This window comes from Lepidochelys kempii, chromosome 26 (assembly GCF_965140285.1).
Source record: "Lepidochelys kempii isolate rLepKem1 chromosome 26, rLepKem1.hap1, whole genome shotgun sequence".
NCBI classification, from domain to species: Eukaryota; Metazoa; Chordata; order Testudines; family Cheloniidae; genus Lepidochelys; species Lepidochelys kempii.
The window spans coordinates 7,611,654-7,629,563 of NC_136405.1; the positions used below are offsets into that span (position 1 = coordinate 7,611,654).

The 17,910-nt window shown below is 38.4% G+C and overlaps 1 protein-coding gene across 6 annotated transcripts in view; it reads left to right on the plus strand.

Moving 5' to 3' along the window:
• The window catches only part of CDCA2 (cell division cycle associated 2), a 30,213-nt gene extending 16,380 nt beyond the window's left edge, over positions 1 to 13,833 (plus strand). For 5 of the 6 annotated variants that reach the window (XM_073324925.2, XM_073324928.2, XM_073324931.2 and 2 more), the window contains 7 exons: positions 1,397 to 1,653; positions 2,102 to 2,153; positions 3,231 to 3,295; positions 4,092 to 4,217; positions 4,751 to 4,934; positions 7,153 to 8,481; positions 9,834 to 10,443. In XM_073324925.2, the coding sequence (XP_073181026.2) occupies positions 1,397 to 1,653; positions 2,102 to 2,153; positions 3,231 to 3,295; positions 4,092 to 4,217; positions 4,751 to 4,934; positions 7,153 to 8,447 (1,979 nt within the window). In that variant the 3' untranslated portion in view covers positions 8,448 to 8,481; positions 9,834 to 10,443. Of the gene's footprint in view, positions 1 to 1,396; positions 1,654 to 2,101; positions 2,154 to 3,230; positions 3,296 to 4,091; positions 4,218 to 4,750; positions 4,935 to 7,152; positions 8,482 to 9,833; positions 10,444 to 10,496 lie in introns of those variants that run through there. The other variant, XM_073324926.2, reaches the window with a different exon arrangement.
• Positions 13,834 to 17,910: the final 4,077 nt, after the last annotated feature.

The window sequence follows — 17,910 nt, forward strand, 5'->3', positions numbered from 1 at the left end:
CTTAATAGTCCAGGGCATACAGTAATTCTGGAGGTGCCATTTTCACTGTACTAAGTCAAACTGAGGTTCTGACCACTTAGTAGTTCTTTTCTTAAATGTTTTATTTAAGCAGAAAACAGGTATTTTCCTGTTTCCTGGCCAAATTACAGATTTAGTCAAATTCCTATTGCATTACGAATTCTGCCTATCTAAGCTACTCCTGTAATGTCAGTTAGATATGGCTCAGTTTGCTTTGTCTTAAACTACTGTGTAGGATTGATGCAGGCTATTCAACAATGACCATGTCTTACCCCAGTGGTGACTGCACTTGTATGATGGAAGAAGGTGGAGTGTGTGAGGGCTCGACCCAAGTGTTGCAGCAGGGAAGGAATTGTCTCACATAGGCATAACTCCTTTCCTGCCCCAGTTGTAATCTGTTCCTGGCCCATACCAAAAGCAAGCTTCTACCCATGTTTATTGACTTAGCTACACTGGTTGGCATATTGGGCCAGGGGATGGAACCAAAAATGTGCTCAGGGTGTGGGGATGGAAAAGCAGTGACACAACATCCATTCGTCTCCTTGCACCCGGAGCCAAGGTCCAGGTTGGCTGTACAGAGGCACAACTAAGTTATATGCAGCCCAGGCCACAATCTTGCTCGTAATTTATTAGTTCGTAAAGCACTGTGGATGAAAGGCACTATATATGCAAGATTACTATAATGCTGACTTCCATAAACATGCCACAATTTAGAAACATGAGCAGTTCTCCACACCACCCAACCAAGGAATCTCACTTCTTTTCTGAAGTGACTATCTTTGATAGGTAGTAGTTCAATCTCTTTAGCCATTTAAAAGATGCTCATTGCGGTGGTGGTGGATGGATAACTGTCCTCCCAGGTTGGACTGAGACGACGAGCATGCAGGCTACTGAAGTGCTGTAAGGTGATAACTTACATTTGATATTGTCTTAACATTTTCGCCATAACCATCGTATTAACACTAACTTTCAAGCAATATTTGGATACATCAGAATGTGGCAGTGTATCTTGCCTATTACGTAGCTTCTTCAGAGGGATCCTAATAAAAGAGTGACGATGGGATTCTCTCTTTTTTTTTTTTTAGTAGTCAATAGTTTTCTGTTTCTTCCTACCAAAAAACCATAAAGCAATTAATCTTCAGTTCTCGTTTTACAAGAAACTCAAATATGCCTTCTATATTTTTGTCTCCTCTTTCCTTAGCTCTCAAATCTGTAATACTGTAGATCCATACTGAAAAATCCTGTTGACTTCATTAGGAATTCTGTGCTTGAAACAATTGCCTGTTTAAATTCTCTTTATTTTATTTAGAGACTTGAAGTAAAATATTTCCGTTAATCGCATTTGAGGTCACTATGAATTTAATATCTTCTGTTACAGATACAAGCAGTACTAAAACAATAGACAAAACAGATGTGTACAGCTCTGAAAAGCCAATGAAGAGAAAGAAAGTTACTTTTGGAGAGGATCTAAGCCCAGAAGTATTTGATAAAACCTTGCCTGCAAATACACCATTGCGTAAAGGAGCGACCCCAATCAGTAACCCAGGATCACAAAGCGATAGCCCTTCCAAAGTAATAAGTCCTATGAGAGAATCTTTATCCCAGCCAAACTTTGATGACTGTGATGGTGATGATGTGAGTTTGCTTTAAATTATTACAATGGCTTCTTGGTCACTGCAATCAGTTTTATCGTTCCATTTTGTTCCTTTTTTTAAAAAAAATATAAATGTTAAAATCTGGACTGATTTGACATCTTGGAATGGTTACTCTTTAAACACACAATTTTTTGCTTCATTTGCCTTTGGCATCCTGCATAGCTGTTCTGCCTGCAGATTTGCCATCGGAAATGAATTCTGTTACAATATTGGAAGTATGTGGGATTTAGCCTCATTTTGTTTGTTGGGCCTTTCATACTTGTACCATGTTTCATAATGTCTCTACGTGTGACAATTACTAAGTTCCTCTCTTTGCAGGATGAAGGAGAATTCCATTAGGCCATTCATATGCTGTTTTAAGCAGGTTTTTGAAATATTGAAAGAAGGTATGTGTGTGTAATCTATTTATTTATTTATTTTTAATCCAGGAATATGCTAAGCCTCTTGAAGAGTCTGTAGCGGTCCCGGAGAATATGAAAGGTAAAGTTGGGTTATAATATGGCTTCTTAGTTTGTATATTTGATATCTCTTAGCATTTGTGTGTCTTAATTAATGAAAAATTTTAGGGAAAGATGCCAAGACACATACTTACATTTGATATTGAAATATGTTTAATGCTGCTGTTTGATAAACCTTGAAAATAACTTTGGGATAAACAAGACATAACGTTGAAGCATCAGAAATGTTCATTGTTCACTGGCTTGTAGGCCATCTCAACCTCACTGAAACCTCAGAATTTGTTTGTGTGTGCCTGGTCGAAGTTGAATTTACTGCTTGTTTTTCATGTTTTTAACAACTGAGTGCCTAGTGTGATCAGCATGTAAAAAATGCATGATGATGTGGGTGGTGGAGCATAAAGGTTTTATCAGCAAGCATTTAGGACTTGGTTTCACATTCTGCCTAAAACGTATTTCTTCTATCCCTGAACCTGCCTTTGGTTTCGACCTACTAATTTATGGCCTGATCATGCACACTGAATCAGTGGGAGCTTTGCCATTGTCCCTGACTAGGTACAGGATCAATCTCTCGGACAACATTAATTCCTTGTAAAAGCTGGCTCTTTAACTGTGAGGTCCAAGATGAACCGGGCTTAGTAACTTGGATATGTCTGTCTGTTTTGGGGGTTTGTTTGTTTGTTTGTTTTTTGAAGTCTGTATTAATATAGGGATTTTTACAATGTAAACAATAAACACAAGCCAAAAACAAATTAAAACTACAAAAATAAACAAGGTATGTGCATGCCTCTTTCTAAGTAACCACTTTACCTTGCTGCTGTAATCTTTGTCCTCCCTTTGCTTGCCCCAAGCTCGTCAGTTTTTCTTGTACCTGCTTGTCCTATTTCGATTTACAACTGTAAACCTTTTCAGGGCAAAGGCTGTATTGTATGTTTTTTAAAGGGCTTGGCATACTTTATACACTAAACAAATAAGCGTAATGAAAAGAAGGTGAGACAAGGTGTATAGTGAGAGGAGCTATATCTCAGACTTCCCAAGACAGGTATATCTGCTGTTCTTACATAGTTTAACCAAGATTCTTATTTTCCAATGTACTTAACAGACATTAATTCCTTTGATAACAAAACGTCTTGTCCCAGAATAACCCGGTCCTCTACTAAAAGAAAGGTAAGTATCTTTTAATATTTTCTTTTAGTAATTTTTATTGAACTTCCAAATAACAAATTTTATCCACTCTTCGTATTGTTAGATGTTGGTGAGAAATGATTGAGAGCTTCCCAATTTTACAAAAAAATATTGGTACGGTTAACGAAACAGTGAATGCTTTCATAATTTTATTTTAAAACCTGATTTACGTGTTCCGCACTCAATCTTGCATAATTATAAACTCTTCTTGATGATTTTCAAATTTTATTCCTGTTCACTATACAACTTTTTTGATTGCTGTAAGATCTTCAGGATATATGTGTGCATGGTAGGTCAGTATGCTGCAGGTTGTGATTGATTGTTCCCAGGCAGCAATATTAAAGTATTAATTGATGTGTTAACTTGCTTGCCCAGTAGCCTCATAGCAACATGACGCCCACCTATTAACGTTCCTTGCTTTCAGGAACTTGAGGCTCACAGTTTTCTTGCACAGGATTCTAACACATTCCAATAATATCCCTCACTAGACTCGCTCCATAGAGGTGTATAGCTCTAGTTACAGGTTGGGGCACTTCAGTGAGGAAACAGGATACTCCAGAAGACCAACCCACCCTTCTTAAAATAAATATTAAAAAAGGACACTATATAACTGCATGGGGTTGGGGGTAGGCTTTGTAAATCTATCATGACTTTATAATGAATCAAGTGAAGTGAACATAAGATTTATAACTTTGAGATTGTTATGGCTTCTGGTCTGTATTGTGTACTCTTTTTTTTTTTTTTTTTTTTTTAAAAAAGAATTGATGTTCCTCAACAGCATATCAACATTTCAGAAGAGACTGGTGTTAGCATCTTGACCAAAAATGCTCAAGATATTAAGAAGCTAAGAAAGAGCAAGGTTCAAAGAGGAAAGGAAAACAAATCTGCCCCCAAAAGGACACCAGTAAGTAACGGCACACTGCAGTTCTGTGAATACCTCACTTAATTTTTCCTGTTGTCGATATCTCCTGAAATTAATTTCTCATGGATGTCTTCTATAATTACGAGATCTGCTCATAGTGTAAGTTTTTTGGAGAGTTTATTTTTTATGCCACTGCCAACACACTTTTTTTATCTTATAGGTGTCTCACTTTCCCTAATCCCTTCCTGTACCGCGGGTGAAGCTGGGCCCAATAGCCTTTATATACCTGTATTTTTATACCTTTTTTCCTCAAGACTTCTCTTATGAGAGGCAGGGGAAACCTTGTACAACAGTACAGTACAGAAAGGACCCCTTAAGCTTTTTCTAAGATGTAACTCCCATACTAGTTGTTGTTGTGTTCAACAATGAATAACTTTGCTCCAGTTACACCCTATTTTCTTAAAATATTACCTAAATGTGTGCTTCTCCCTATAAATTAAACTGTTAGTTGATGTAGATTTATTGAAAAACATAAAAGGGATAATACTGTCTTGGTTTTTTGTAAACCTTTTCAGAAGGCAAAACTTAGAGGTTATGGAGGAAAAAGAGGAAAGAAAAAGGTAGAAAAATCCTTGTATGGTCAGAGAGAAGTAGCTTCCAAGAAACCTCTTTTGAGCCCAATTCCTGAGATCCCAGAGGTCTTCTCTTCTGCACCATCTTCTCCGAACTCACCTCGGACCCACGTTTTGCTCTTCTCAGGTAATATAGTCTTTCTCCTTTTCAGCCACTTTAACTTTTGCAGTCAATCCTAAAACTGTAAAAGCTGTTAACTTTCTAGCCTCTACGCATACGTAAAAAGTCTAATAAATCTGACCTTTATCATCTTGTGAAGAGGAATTCTGGAGAAAGGGGCTGGGGCGGGGAGAAGAGAGGGGAAGGATCGTACTTCAGTGATATGATCCAGGAATCTATGGTGCTGTTACAAAGCCCCAAACTGGATAAAACTGACCTCTTACAATGTAGCAATTGAAATTGTTACAAGAAGAGCCCATCAGATAAATGGGCTGATAGGTTAAGACTATCATTGAGGTGGTCAATCCTAAACTTTGTGGTTTTTTTGGGGTTGGCTAGGTCCTCAACCTCAGGCTATCTTGTGTGATTTTTAGTTTGTTGTAATTTTTTTTTTTTTTTAAATGAATGGATTGACACAACTGAGGGACCAGAGGGGTATACTTTATCCATTCCATTAAACAAAAAAATTGGCCAGGTTATTGTGAATACCTTAGAGGAATTTGAAATCTGCATGTCGTTAATCACTGATATGCCCAAAGGATGTTTGATTAGCTCACTTGCCAAATTATATCTCCTTTTTTTGAGCTTTGGACGAACTCATGATGGGATTTAAAAAAAAAAAATGAATTTTTTTTTAGTCGTAAGCATCTATGAACAAACTGGAAATCTTATGTTTCCCTGTCTACCTCTGTTTTAACATTTTACATATAGTGTAAGTCTGTGCATGCACCCAAAACTGGTTCTCTAAAGAATGGGTTCTCAAGATTTTGGGATCCTGTGACCCCATGTCATGTGGCCTCAGAAGGCTAGATCTAGATCTGTTCTTCTTTTTCTATAAACTGCAACCTCTAGCTTGTTCGTCTCCTGGTAGTGAGGGTCAACTATTCGAAAGCTATTTTAGTAAAACTGATACTTCTGCCTCAGGAATACTGGATTTTTTTTTTAATTTAAATAACTAGCAATATGCTTTACACTGCACAAAAGAGAAGACCGGTTTCCTGCTCTCAGGAGCTTAAGTTCTCAGACAACTCAAACAATACAAGCATGTTGACAGGATGGCCAGAAGATCAGTATCTCAGTGCTGCAAAAATGTTGTGGCTGGAAAGAAATAGGATATTTATAAACTAAAAATTCATTAGTTTGGTACTACAGTTGAGACTTGGGTAGTGTTCTGATTTTTTTTTTTTTTTTTTTTTTTTTTTTGAGGGATTTGAAAGAAAAGTGAGTTTCAGGCATGTGTATCATAAAAGGAAGTGCAAAGAAGTGTGAGAGAAACCAATGGAATAGTAGAAGTGGGAAGCTTGATGCAGAGTGCTAAATTGAATACAGTGAGGCATACAGAACATGAACTGTAATATTTAATTTTCACGGGGGGGACCTTGTGTCTATAGTGCAATAGTAAGTTAAGCAGCTGGAAGAAAAGACAGACTGATTAGAAGCAGCATTGTGTCTTGTCTACTATAGAAGGCAGGTGGCCTGCAGCCATGTTGGTTATGATAGCTTGGAGCATGTCCTCTATTAATAGAATTCTCTTTGAGCCAAGAGAGGGAAGGGTTAATGCTTTCCTCCACCAGCACCCCTGGCTCCTTTAAATGTTCTCAGTCAACGCAATCTGGAGTGATCTTTGCACTGGGAATTGTGACATTTTACCTCTCAAATCAACTTCAACTTCAAGTAAACCCTAACTTAATGAGAAATGAAGAGTCATCTAAAATGCTAGCATCAAAGCCTCTTTCGGATTAGTGTTTCTGGGCAGCTCATAATTCTGCCCATGATTGAAATGATATTGCCTAGCTGGTCCTGATGCACATGAACATGTCAGGCCTCTTCTGAAAGAATGCTGCTTCCCTCTGCCTTTATTAATTTGACTGAAACCAGTCCGTCTCGTTCAAACTTTCCTATAAAATTCTGATTATTTGTAGGATGGTCTGACTAGAAAGACTGTGTCCTTGGGTGGATGAGCGGTGCGGAATAGCTTTGACAATAACTACCAATGTTAGCTACTTGAAACAGCTCTTTCTTTGGGAGGAGGTGTAAAATGCTGTGGCGGCTTTACTTCTTAGTTTCAAACGATTGCAATCTTTTTGAAATTTTGCATTTACTTTCAGGTGTTCTCTTGAGTATAACGAAGCAAACTTATGTCAATTCAGCTTTTTTAAATTGTAAACTTTGTATATCCTTTTAGATTATTCCAAATCCACCAATGCCCACAGAGGATCTATGAATGAAGTCGTTGAACAGAAAAAAGTGATTGGAAGAAACCAAAGGAAAGTGCCTATAACTAACAAATGTCCAAACACTAGAGACCTTGACGTTGTAGAAGCCGGCAGCACCGGTGGCATCGAGTGTCAGTCATCAGACATTGGCCCTGATCCTGCTTCAACCATTAATATTGAGGTGCTTAATATACAAGAAAGCATTCAGACAGAAAATGAGCTGGGATCACCCTTAATGTCGCTAGAACAGAAAGAGAGTGATGTTTGTGTGAATAATCAGACCGATGAAGAAGATAGCAATGATAAGACCACCTGTGAGCAGTCTGAGTCCAGTCTTATGACAGAACACACTTCACCTGTCATTGTAAAATCAAATTCTCTTTTGCCACGACTAAACACAGTTATGCAAGAAATTAAGAGCACGTCCCCATTTGATACATCTGACAATAAAGACAGTGAAAAAGAGAGAGCTGTCTTAATAGAAAATGAACGTTTGCCGGAAAGTGATCATCCTTCAGATAACTCCGAGATGCTAAAGGAGCTAGAGTTCTTCAACCTGCAGGACATCGGTGTAAGTGAAAATACTCAAACTGGATGTTCTATTACAGACTTTGCAAGAGAACGAACAGCTGACAGTGACGCCAATGTTAAAGGGTTCAAAAGGCCTTCAAGAAAAGGCAGGAGAAGCACTATCTACTTTTCTGAACTTGAGAAACTCCATTTTGAAGCACTTGGAAACAAACTGTCTGGTTCCTTTACTAATAAGCAAGAATCCCGAATAGAAAATGACTCAGAAATGTTTAGTGATCTACATTACTCTATAGAGCAGTCCTTCTTGAAGGCGAGTGAGAATCCTGAAAAAAAGGTAAGACGCAGTATGAGGCTGCATAAAAATGCAGAAAATGAGGGACTTGCGTGGATTAAAATACCTACTGAGATTCACAAGAACTCTTTGTCAGATTCTGGTCGCAAATCGAGGCGGACGATGTATGCATCCATCTTTAAAGAATCTGAGAACATTCATCAAAGACCAGAAAATTGGATCCAATTTTCAGCTTTGAGGAAAGAGAACAATGAGCGTGTTCCTGTTGCAGGAGGCTCTTGCAAAACACGGAGGAGGAGCATGTGTGCATCCACTTCCCAGGAAACCAAAAATATAACTCAAACAGGGAAAAAGAGAAGGGCAAGCCATGTGTACAATGATAAAAACTACCAAAAGGAGTCTGAAATGCAAGTATCCTTTGAGAACGATCCTAATACCTAGGCAAAATGGGCCATCTCTTTTTAAAAAGAAAAAGGTCAGTATGTTAATGTGGATTTTCTTTGGCTTCAGTTCAGTTATCTGTATTTAAAAGTATCGCTTAGAAATAGGGAATGACTTATTTCTCTGGTCACAAAGACATTTGTATAAATATTCATTTTACTTGTTCATTTGCCAAGTAATTTGAATTGTCCTTTGGCTTGAGAGTTTCAAAATGCTTGGTGAAACAACTGCGGAAAAGCAAGCTCAGCGTTGAGAGTACAGGTGTATTAGTCAGCAATGATGGGCAAAGGGTGAAGCTTTAATCTCTTGATGCTAGGAATCCGCACTTCCTATTTCTAGCAGTCACAAAGCAAAGTGATGAAATATTTATTCTTATAAGAATACTGGGATCTACAAGGATTGATTGATTGAAGCAGTAGTAAAAGCTGTAACTGTCAAGAGAATAAATACACACTTCAGTAATTTATTGGAAGTATAAGGGGCTTCAGTCAACTGAGGCCGAAGAACACACACTCCTTCCTGTGGAAAGGATAGCCATAGAAACTAGTGAATTGTATGCCAAGATACATTTTGTTCCATTGCTGTGACATTTACAGTCAAAGGAGAATAGTGTTTTATAGAATAACCTGCTTGTCTTAGGTGCAAGATTTCTTTAAGGAGCAAGACCCAGTTGCTTGGTCACATTCTTTAGGATTCTTTATATTTAGATCTCTTTATATTTAGACCCACTTGGGGAAAAAAGAATTACTCTAACTAAAATACGTACTGTATTATGGAAGTCTGGGATTTCAAATGTTCAAATCTGTTGCCCTGATTTTTTTTTTTTCTTTTATGAGGCAGGAGTTATGGTGGATTATACTTAGCATTGTGGAAAGCACATAGCAGTATGTGTTTTGCCCTGGAAACTTCGGAGTGGTTACTGGATAAGATACGGTTTATGGGCAGACTCCATATGCATACCCAACTCGCTAGGGTACAATCAGTAAGCAAAGTCTCTCATTCCTCCACTTGCATAAAGAAATGCCAGCAACCCCACACGTGGTTCTCACCTCTTTTGGGAAAAGAGAAACACAGTTTATGGATCAAAAAAAGCAACTAATATTGACAGACGGTTTAGGGGAGTGGGAAATAATCCATTCTTGATGGTGTTGGTTCTTCTTGACAGAGCAGAATTTAAATCCTAATTTGATTGTATTTTGAAGCCTAGCGTCACAGTCTGTAAAAAATGAGTGTGTCTTTACTAATTGACCTATGATGGCTTCGGGAATACCCTTCCAATGGTAATTGTTTGAAGAGTTGATATTGCTCATCTGCTGAATCCTGCTTTATAAATTGATTCTATTAAAAAAAAAAATTGCTTTTGAAATCCATGTAACTTTTTTCCAGATTTCAAAAACAAGCTAACAAATAGAGATCCTGTACAACTAACATAACCATGAAGAAAGCTCCTGCTGGGGTGCAGACTTTTCCCAGGTTCTGCAGAGACTTTGCTTTACCATCTTGACACCAACAGGTCTGGAGCGCCCACTGCTACGGACTTGTGTACTTTACATTTGCACTAATCATAAAGAAATCACAATTTCTGCAGAAGGATTGCTTGTTAAGTTTGTTTAATCTTTACTGTATACAATACTTCATGTTTTAATGTTTAAGGCTAAACTGGCAAGAAAAGGATATGAACGTGTCCAGCAAATGAAGTACAGTACTGCATAAGTGCATTGTGAATGTTTTAAATCTTCAGTGTATATGTACCCAATACAGTACTCAGTAGTTGATCTGCCATCTTACTGTTCGCTTATTTCTAGTTTGAGCTATAGAACGTAAAATGTTGAATATGGTCCGCTTTATACAGTCAGTATTTTCATATTTCATACTATTGTACTTTAACTGTAAGGTGAAATATGCCAGCTTTAAAACAGATTCTTAAAGTTGAAAAATCATCTCTATATTGTAAACCTGTTTGACCACTTTGAGCTGGAATAAAATTTCTTATGTACTTTTGGTGAAGTTAGAAAGTCACATTGAAACACTGTCTTATCCTATCTGCAGAGACCAACAGCCAGTCTTTCAGAAAACAAGAACTACTCAGGCAACTTTGCAAGAAACTTCATCAAAAGATATCATTTGTGTTGTACTGTTGATTTCAGTGACAGTTCTTCATCCGGACCCATCCACTTTCTTTTACTGTTTCATCGTCCCTTTTTTTCAAGTCTTCGTTAACTAAATCTTTGCGCGTTTATCTGCTTTTGCTGTCTTCCAAATTTTTCTAACTTGAACTGGTTTCTGGAAGATAGTAGAATATGCTGTCTCTAATGTTAGCAAAATTAAATCTACCACAGTGAAAATTTTAGACTTTGGTTTAGAAGATATGAGCATATTCAGTTAAATTTTGTGTGGCATAGCAATATCTTTGTTTTACCAGCAGAGGGCAGTGTGGCATGAATTTTGCACTGGGGTAGATGTAGACAAACCGGACTTCTTTGTGAAAACTGTCATGGATTTAAAAAAATCTTTAAACAGTTCCCAGACCACAATACTGAAATGTCAAAATCACTTGTGTTGGTTCAAAACAAACTGGTAATAGCAGCTAACTCTGGTACTCTTATTTTATACTTAATTAATTTTCTTGCCTGTTTCATACCTTCTGGGATGGGGTTGGGAGAAATGGTTTAAAGGTTAAAATAAAACTAAATTAATCTTATGATTGATGGCATATACTGTAATCAATATGAGATAGTAAGCTCTGTGAAGAGCCCACACATCACCTTGTCTTGCAAGACTGGGTGTTTCTATTGGTCTTGACTAAAATTTTACTTTTTCCTGGACTATATTTTTCACTAGGTATTTAAGACCGTTTGTTTTACATGGTGTATGTGTTCCACTGCAGATCTCTTACAGGAATAGGGTGAGCCTCTTTAGTCCAGTATTAAAGAATTTGTTCAGTTGCTGGGAACATCCTAATAGACTGTAAATAAGTCTGAAGACAGACTTTTCTTGTGTGACAGATGTATATCCCTTTTTCTTAAAAATAGGATATCTAAGTATAAACAGATTTTCTTTCCAGCATAATTACCGTAGTGACTGGGGGGGACCTGGTTAAAACAAATGTGTAAATAGGGCCACAGTATGTGGGTTTTTTTTATATATCCGTATCCTTGAGTCCTGTGTAAGATCAAAAGTCATTTGTTGCCCGCTGTGTACAAATCTTTTTTTTTAAACAGAGATGATATGCGGTATCACTTGTGTGTCCATTGCTGAGTACCATTTACTTTGATTCATCCACCCAGTTGCTTTAGCGTTTGTCTTCCATATATGCAGTATTAACTAAAATTTTCAACTTCTGCCTATTCAGAAATCGTTATGAGAGAAAATAATGAACCAGAACATGATTGAGGAAGACTGAGACTGTAAATGCTATTTGCAGGGGTTAACTGAGCCTAGAGGTTGGAACCTGAGAAGAGGTGAAAGAAATTGTTGTTGGGATGCAAGGAAGTGTTGGGAGAGTCACTAGGGGTAAGATGGGAATAAGGATAATGAGACAGTACTGGTGTTGGAGGGTCATTGGACTTCGGAGGGAAGCAGATATTCTGGGATATGAGGCTTTTCCCCCGTGGAGGGAGGGTGTGTGTGTGTGTGTGTGTGTGTGTGTATGAGTGTGTGAAGCATAATAAAAAAGGACTTGAAACTTTTGCATCTCAAAAATGCAAGCATATAAAACACTGCTCCTTTCACAAGGGAAAGTGTGTACCTAGGATCCTGGAGCCGTGTGAGAGCCACAGTGTGGTTACCAGGCTGCTGTGTAGGAACTGGAGCCAGGAATCTATCAACCTGCCTGCATTTTTCACAAAGCTGAACAATGAGATGGGGCTAAAACGTAATGTGAAAGGAGATTTATGTTTCACATTCCTAAAATGGTGTTCATAAAGTTAAGTTTTAAAAAGATGATATCAAATTTGCATCTCTAACTTAGAGGCAGCCTCCTATAATTGCTGCTTTTATTGCACGATGGCTTAATAGGGTATAGTAAGATAACATTTAGGTAGTATGGTCGGGGAAAAGTAAACCAGGTTTTGGAGTCAGGATATTCTGGTTTGTAATCCTGGCTTTGCCACTTATTGTGGCCTTGTTGAGAGTAGGTTTTAAGTTGTCCTCTTAGGTCAAGTCAGCAAGGTCAGTCTAACATCTACCCCTCTATTCAAGACCACACAATCGTGCTTTAGAATGTACAAAACTGGCAGAGTTAAAGCCTAGCCCAGGGTTTAACTTGATCAGTCAAGTATGTTCTAAAGCCTGGTGCTTTATCTTGACTGGAATTGTAAAAGGTGTTCATTAGATTGTGATGGCACAGAGTTCCTGAGCTCAATTTAAAACCTTGTCTTGACAAAGGCCGACTTTTTGCTTGTAAGCTCTTGGAGGCGGTGGTGGTCTTTGTTCTGTGTTTTTTCTTGTACAGCACCTGGTACGATGGGATGCTGGTGTATGACTGAGGCCAGGTCTACACTAGAAAGTTAGCATAAATGTGTCCGCTAGGGCTGTGAAAGCTATGGTGGCAACTTCATCCCCAAAGCTTATACCAGCACCAGAGTCCCTTTGCCAGTATGTCTTACGTCCTTTGGAGAGATGGTTTAACCATCCCAGCAAAAGGATTTCTTTGGCTGGTATAAGCTAAGTCTATATTACTGGCAAAGCCTTTGTAGTGCAGACTATTCCAGAGACTCCTAGGCACTAACACAGTATAAATAATTGTGGTTTCTGGCCACCTGTCTGCTTCACTTTCCCTTTCTGTATAATGGGGATAATGCTTCCTGGCCTCACAGGGATTTTGTGAAGCTTACTTAATAGTCACGTGATGTTCTATGTAAATTCCTAGTATGTAGACATTAGATCACTTCAGCAACAGTAATAGCTAGAGTTAAGTACGTATTGCTGAATAATTACATTTATCAGATTCCTGTGTAATTGCTATGTAGTGACTGATTTACGGGATAAATGTTTCCTGGAAATGCAATCATTATCTTGCCACTATATTGTAATTACCAGGTCATTAGTCAACTAAGGAAGGAAAGAGTAGTTATATAATACTTGTCTCCTATATTGTGAAGTGTTAGATTACAGTGAAATGTTTGAGAACTACCTGTAGGGGATGCAATAAACAATGGGAATTTGTTTTTGTTTTTCCTGAATTTGTGTTGGACCATCAGAATGACATGAAGAAAAACACCAAGCATAAATTCTTGCAAATTCACGTTTTCTGAAGTTCAAAGAGAAGGGATGGAATCTTACTATAAATGTTCTGCTAATGGCAGAGTGAATTAGACAGCTTATCTTTCCAGAAACTAAAACAAATCATAGAATAAATTATCTAATTTACTCCTGATATACTAGAAGCATGTTGTTTTCATGGCAGTACAACAGCTATTCCTTTTAACCTGGCAAAAGTCATTCTAAATTTTTTTAATAAAGAGAAAATTAAGTGAAATGAATAACTTTGCTCTAATTCACTGATAAATGACCGTAACAAATATCTCCTGGTCTTTAACTATATTGTAATTACAAGCTCATTTTAGGAACATTTTCTTTACATTACTTTTATTGTTGTAGTTCCTCTCCCGCTCATTTCTAAATACCTGATTATTTTAAAAAATATCCTTTACTTCTCAAATGCTGTATATAAAATTTAATTGTACCTCTTTGTGGAGCACTCCCTGACATCAGGCCGAAATGTGTCCTGCTCTGCTACTCCCCCTGTTGGCTCTGCAACTGAAGATACTGTGCAGTCTACCCAAAACTGGGTTGATATCTGTGCGGATGCCAATCCACATGGCAAACCAATGGCATTATTTTCGCATCATTAGAAACATCTCTATTATATCTTGAACAGAATCCTACAAAAGTAGTGAAATCTAATTTTCAAGCTCCTAGCAGGCTATTAAACAGTGGAAAGGATATTTTTGTTTCATAAAACCCCCAGAAAAGTGTAGGTGACTGTCTTTTCAACTGGGACGTTTTTAAAGTATGTAAGCAACATGTTTTAGACTAGGTAAGATAGGATCTGATTGTACTATAGTCCCTGTGGGAAAGGTACAACTTCATCTTTGACACTCAGACAAGAAGGCTAATGTATTAGTTTTGTAATTAAGCCTTGTAAATTGTGCATAACAGAGCATTTAACTACTTTAACCAAGCTTTGGCCGGGGGAGAAGAAAAAACCCAGTGTGCATTGGGAATGGAGGCATGGAACATATTCCCTAACTTAAACCTGAAAAACCTGGTGTTAGTCTTGGGTGATTGCCAGTGACCCTTTGACTCCCATCTTCCTGCCCCCTGCACGGATTTGGAACTGGTCAGCCATTTTTGTTTTTGGAAGGGAGAGGAGACAGATATAATGAATGGCTTTTATTGTGCAATATTTCAAAACCTTTTGACTGTATTCGGATGGGATGGAAAATGTTCTACCCTGTGCCGTAGCCAAAACAAACAAAATGTATTCCCTAAACCTGGATGTGTGTTTCACTCAAACTGGCAGTAGTTAGAGCTCGACTCTCACCGAGAATTTAGTTTGACAATTTTTAGCCCTTGTTCAGCTGAATGACACAGCCAAAGAAAATACTTGGAAAAAAATTAATATATTTACAGCTTATAGGTGCCATTTATCTTTTCAGTTCAATGTGTAGTTTAAGAAACTCCATTAGTTGGCCTATATTTTAGGTTTTTCTAATTTTTTTAATTAGTTTGTCTTATATCAGAATACTGAGGCTGAAGGAAAACGTTTTATGTAGCTCCCACATGGGTGATAAATAGCTGAGATTCAAGGATTTAAAAGTTCAGGGGCTACCACGAAACAGAATATTCTGCAGATCCAACAAACTAGTAGTAGATGTCCTTGATGGACGCCTACCATAGACTAGCTTCCAACTCTACTAAACTTTGGTTTAACTACCCTCTTTATAGCACAGCCTTACTGCTGTTTTCTGACATTGCAGATCAATTTCATGAAGAGATTGTACTGTGTAATCAACATAATTCATGTAATGCAACATGTTTTATGACCTGAACGAACTGTAGTTATTAACTTTTACTGTATAGGCACCCATGCCCAAAGGCCTCTGGGTGCCGTAACGTTGCAGAATTAACCATAAATTACCAAAATAGGCACCATGCCCGACCGCCCAAAACAAAATCTTATAAACCTGACATCCCACCCTCGAAGTAAAAATCCCTTTGAACAAATAAAATATGAAACTCCAGCTAAAAGTTATTGTTAACTAAATGAAACACTTAAATAAATGAGCCTTGTGTTCTTTAATTATTATCTTTGTAGATAAATGATACAGATGAGGCATCTCTGAAAGGGGAATAGTAAAAACAGAGTGTGATCATGTAAAGAGATGTAGAATGGACTGAGCATGAAACTGGGAGCCAGGAACTCCGGAGCTTTATTCTCTGCTGATGATGTGTGGGGTAGTCTTGGGCAAAATCCCTAATTACTGTGTGCCTCAGTTTCTCCCTCTAATTTTGTTTATTGACTTAGGTACCGATAACCACAGATTGTGAGTGCAAGGCATGGATTTAATGCTATCACACACTAAATCTGTTTGTCTTCAGTATAACCCATGTACCCTTTCCCCCTAGCCTGCCCCAATCTGCCATAAATAACCCACTTACAGTCATACAAATGCTTGACTAAAAGATGTATCTTGTTCCACGTACGGAAGGTCGGTACCGCTGGGTTCTAGTAGTAAATAATACTTGCCTACCTCACCAAGGCTGGGTGGGAATTCATGTTTGTGCTGTTCTTTGATGTAAAGTGCTCTCAGCCTTGCAAAATTGTTGTGAAAACTTAATCAGGCAGGTCCAAAACTACTTACTGCTAATGAAAAAAGTAATTTTACTCTTCCATCAAAAAGAAATTTACTCGCCCCGGTGCGTTATACAAGGAGACCTTTGCAAGATTAATATAAATGCTAGGAAATATGCACAGTTCATTTTAGAGAGCCAATGATTAGTTGTTACACAGAGATGTGAATGGTGACTTGCCCTAGCCTCCTCCATGAGGTGGAGCAGGTGGGCATGGCTCCTTGGTCTAGCGTGGTTTGAATGTGGGAAAGAGATCTAAAATGAGGGACAGGAGAAGAGGAAGCTTGTAAGGGTGTGGGACTAAGGTCACCCATCCAATTATTTTTTTTTTTTTCCCCTGTAGCTTTTTAGGCCTTGGTGAGAGGGCTCGTGGAGGAATGGATTCAGAAGCGTAACGGATAATTCATGTTGGTCTGAAATGAGGGTGGGATTGGTGAATGGTATTTGAGTCTTGAAATCCAGTTTTCTTTAATCCTTAGAGGAAATTGTACTTGTCCTCAGTAAATTACACTTGCTGCCTTTCCACTTCAGTGCTCTGTACAAACATTAACTAAGCCTCATGTCCCCTGCATGGGGTGTTAATCAGTTTTAAACTTAAGTAGAATAGCAAGCAGTGGTTAAATGACTTGACCGAGGCTACAAAAACACTTGTCAAAGCTGGGGTGAAAGCTCAGGAGTTCCTGGATCCTACTACTGTGCCTAGGCTCCTAACATGTGTATAAAACATGTATGCTCAGAATTCAGTTTCTCCTTCTCCACCCCAACAGGTAGCTGCCCTGCTACCGCCAGGTATGGCTTTCTGCCTGCAACACAAAGAGGCCCATCATGCCTAATGAAGGATCCCAGAGCACTACAACCTAACCCTTTCCACTTCTGTATGTTTTCTCCTACCTGCTTCCCCTCTGTCACTGGCCTGCCTTCCTAATACTACCTTTTGCCAGTCATGTATGTACTCCTGTGTCAACTTATTCCCTGCTGGGTTGCCAACTGTTTATCCAAATAGCAAAATGGGGCAGCACGTAGCATGGCACACGCAAGCCTGTGAGTCAGGAAATGAATCAAAATTCTGCTGCCAGGAACCCTTTCTAATGCCTGGAATAATGCCCCTTAAGAGTCCCAGAACCCCTTAGTAACAACCAGAGCTAAGGTGTTCGGTGCCTACGACGGGGCCCTGTGGGTAAGGATTGAAAAAAGTGATAAGGCTGCAGGCAGAATAAATGTATGTTTTCATACTGGGGCAGAGAACAGCTGAAGCCTTAAATTCTTTCATTTTTACTAACAGGGAACCCCCCCCCCCCGAAAGTTCCTTTTTCCTATCCCACTAACTTGAGAGATGTTTTGTTTCTGTATATGATTGCCTGCCTGCCTGCCTGCCTGCCTTTGCTTTCAGTATCTAATACAGTGCACTAGTATGACCATGCCAAAAGCTGTTTAAACAATATTAAGATGTTTTCTTCAAGCTTCTCCCTAGGAAGATACTCTCTTTCAAGAGGAATGTTTTCCCGAGAGCATTACATCATGAATTGGTTCAGTTCTTGCAGTAAGAAATTGGACCAAATGGTGGAGAAGATCTCCTGGGGAAACATACTTATGTTGTTAAGTATTC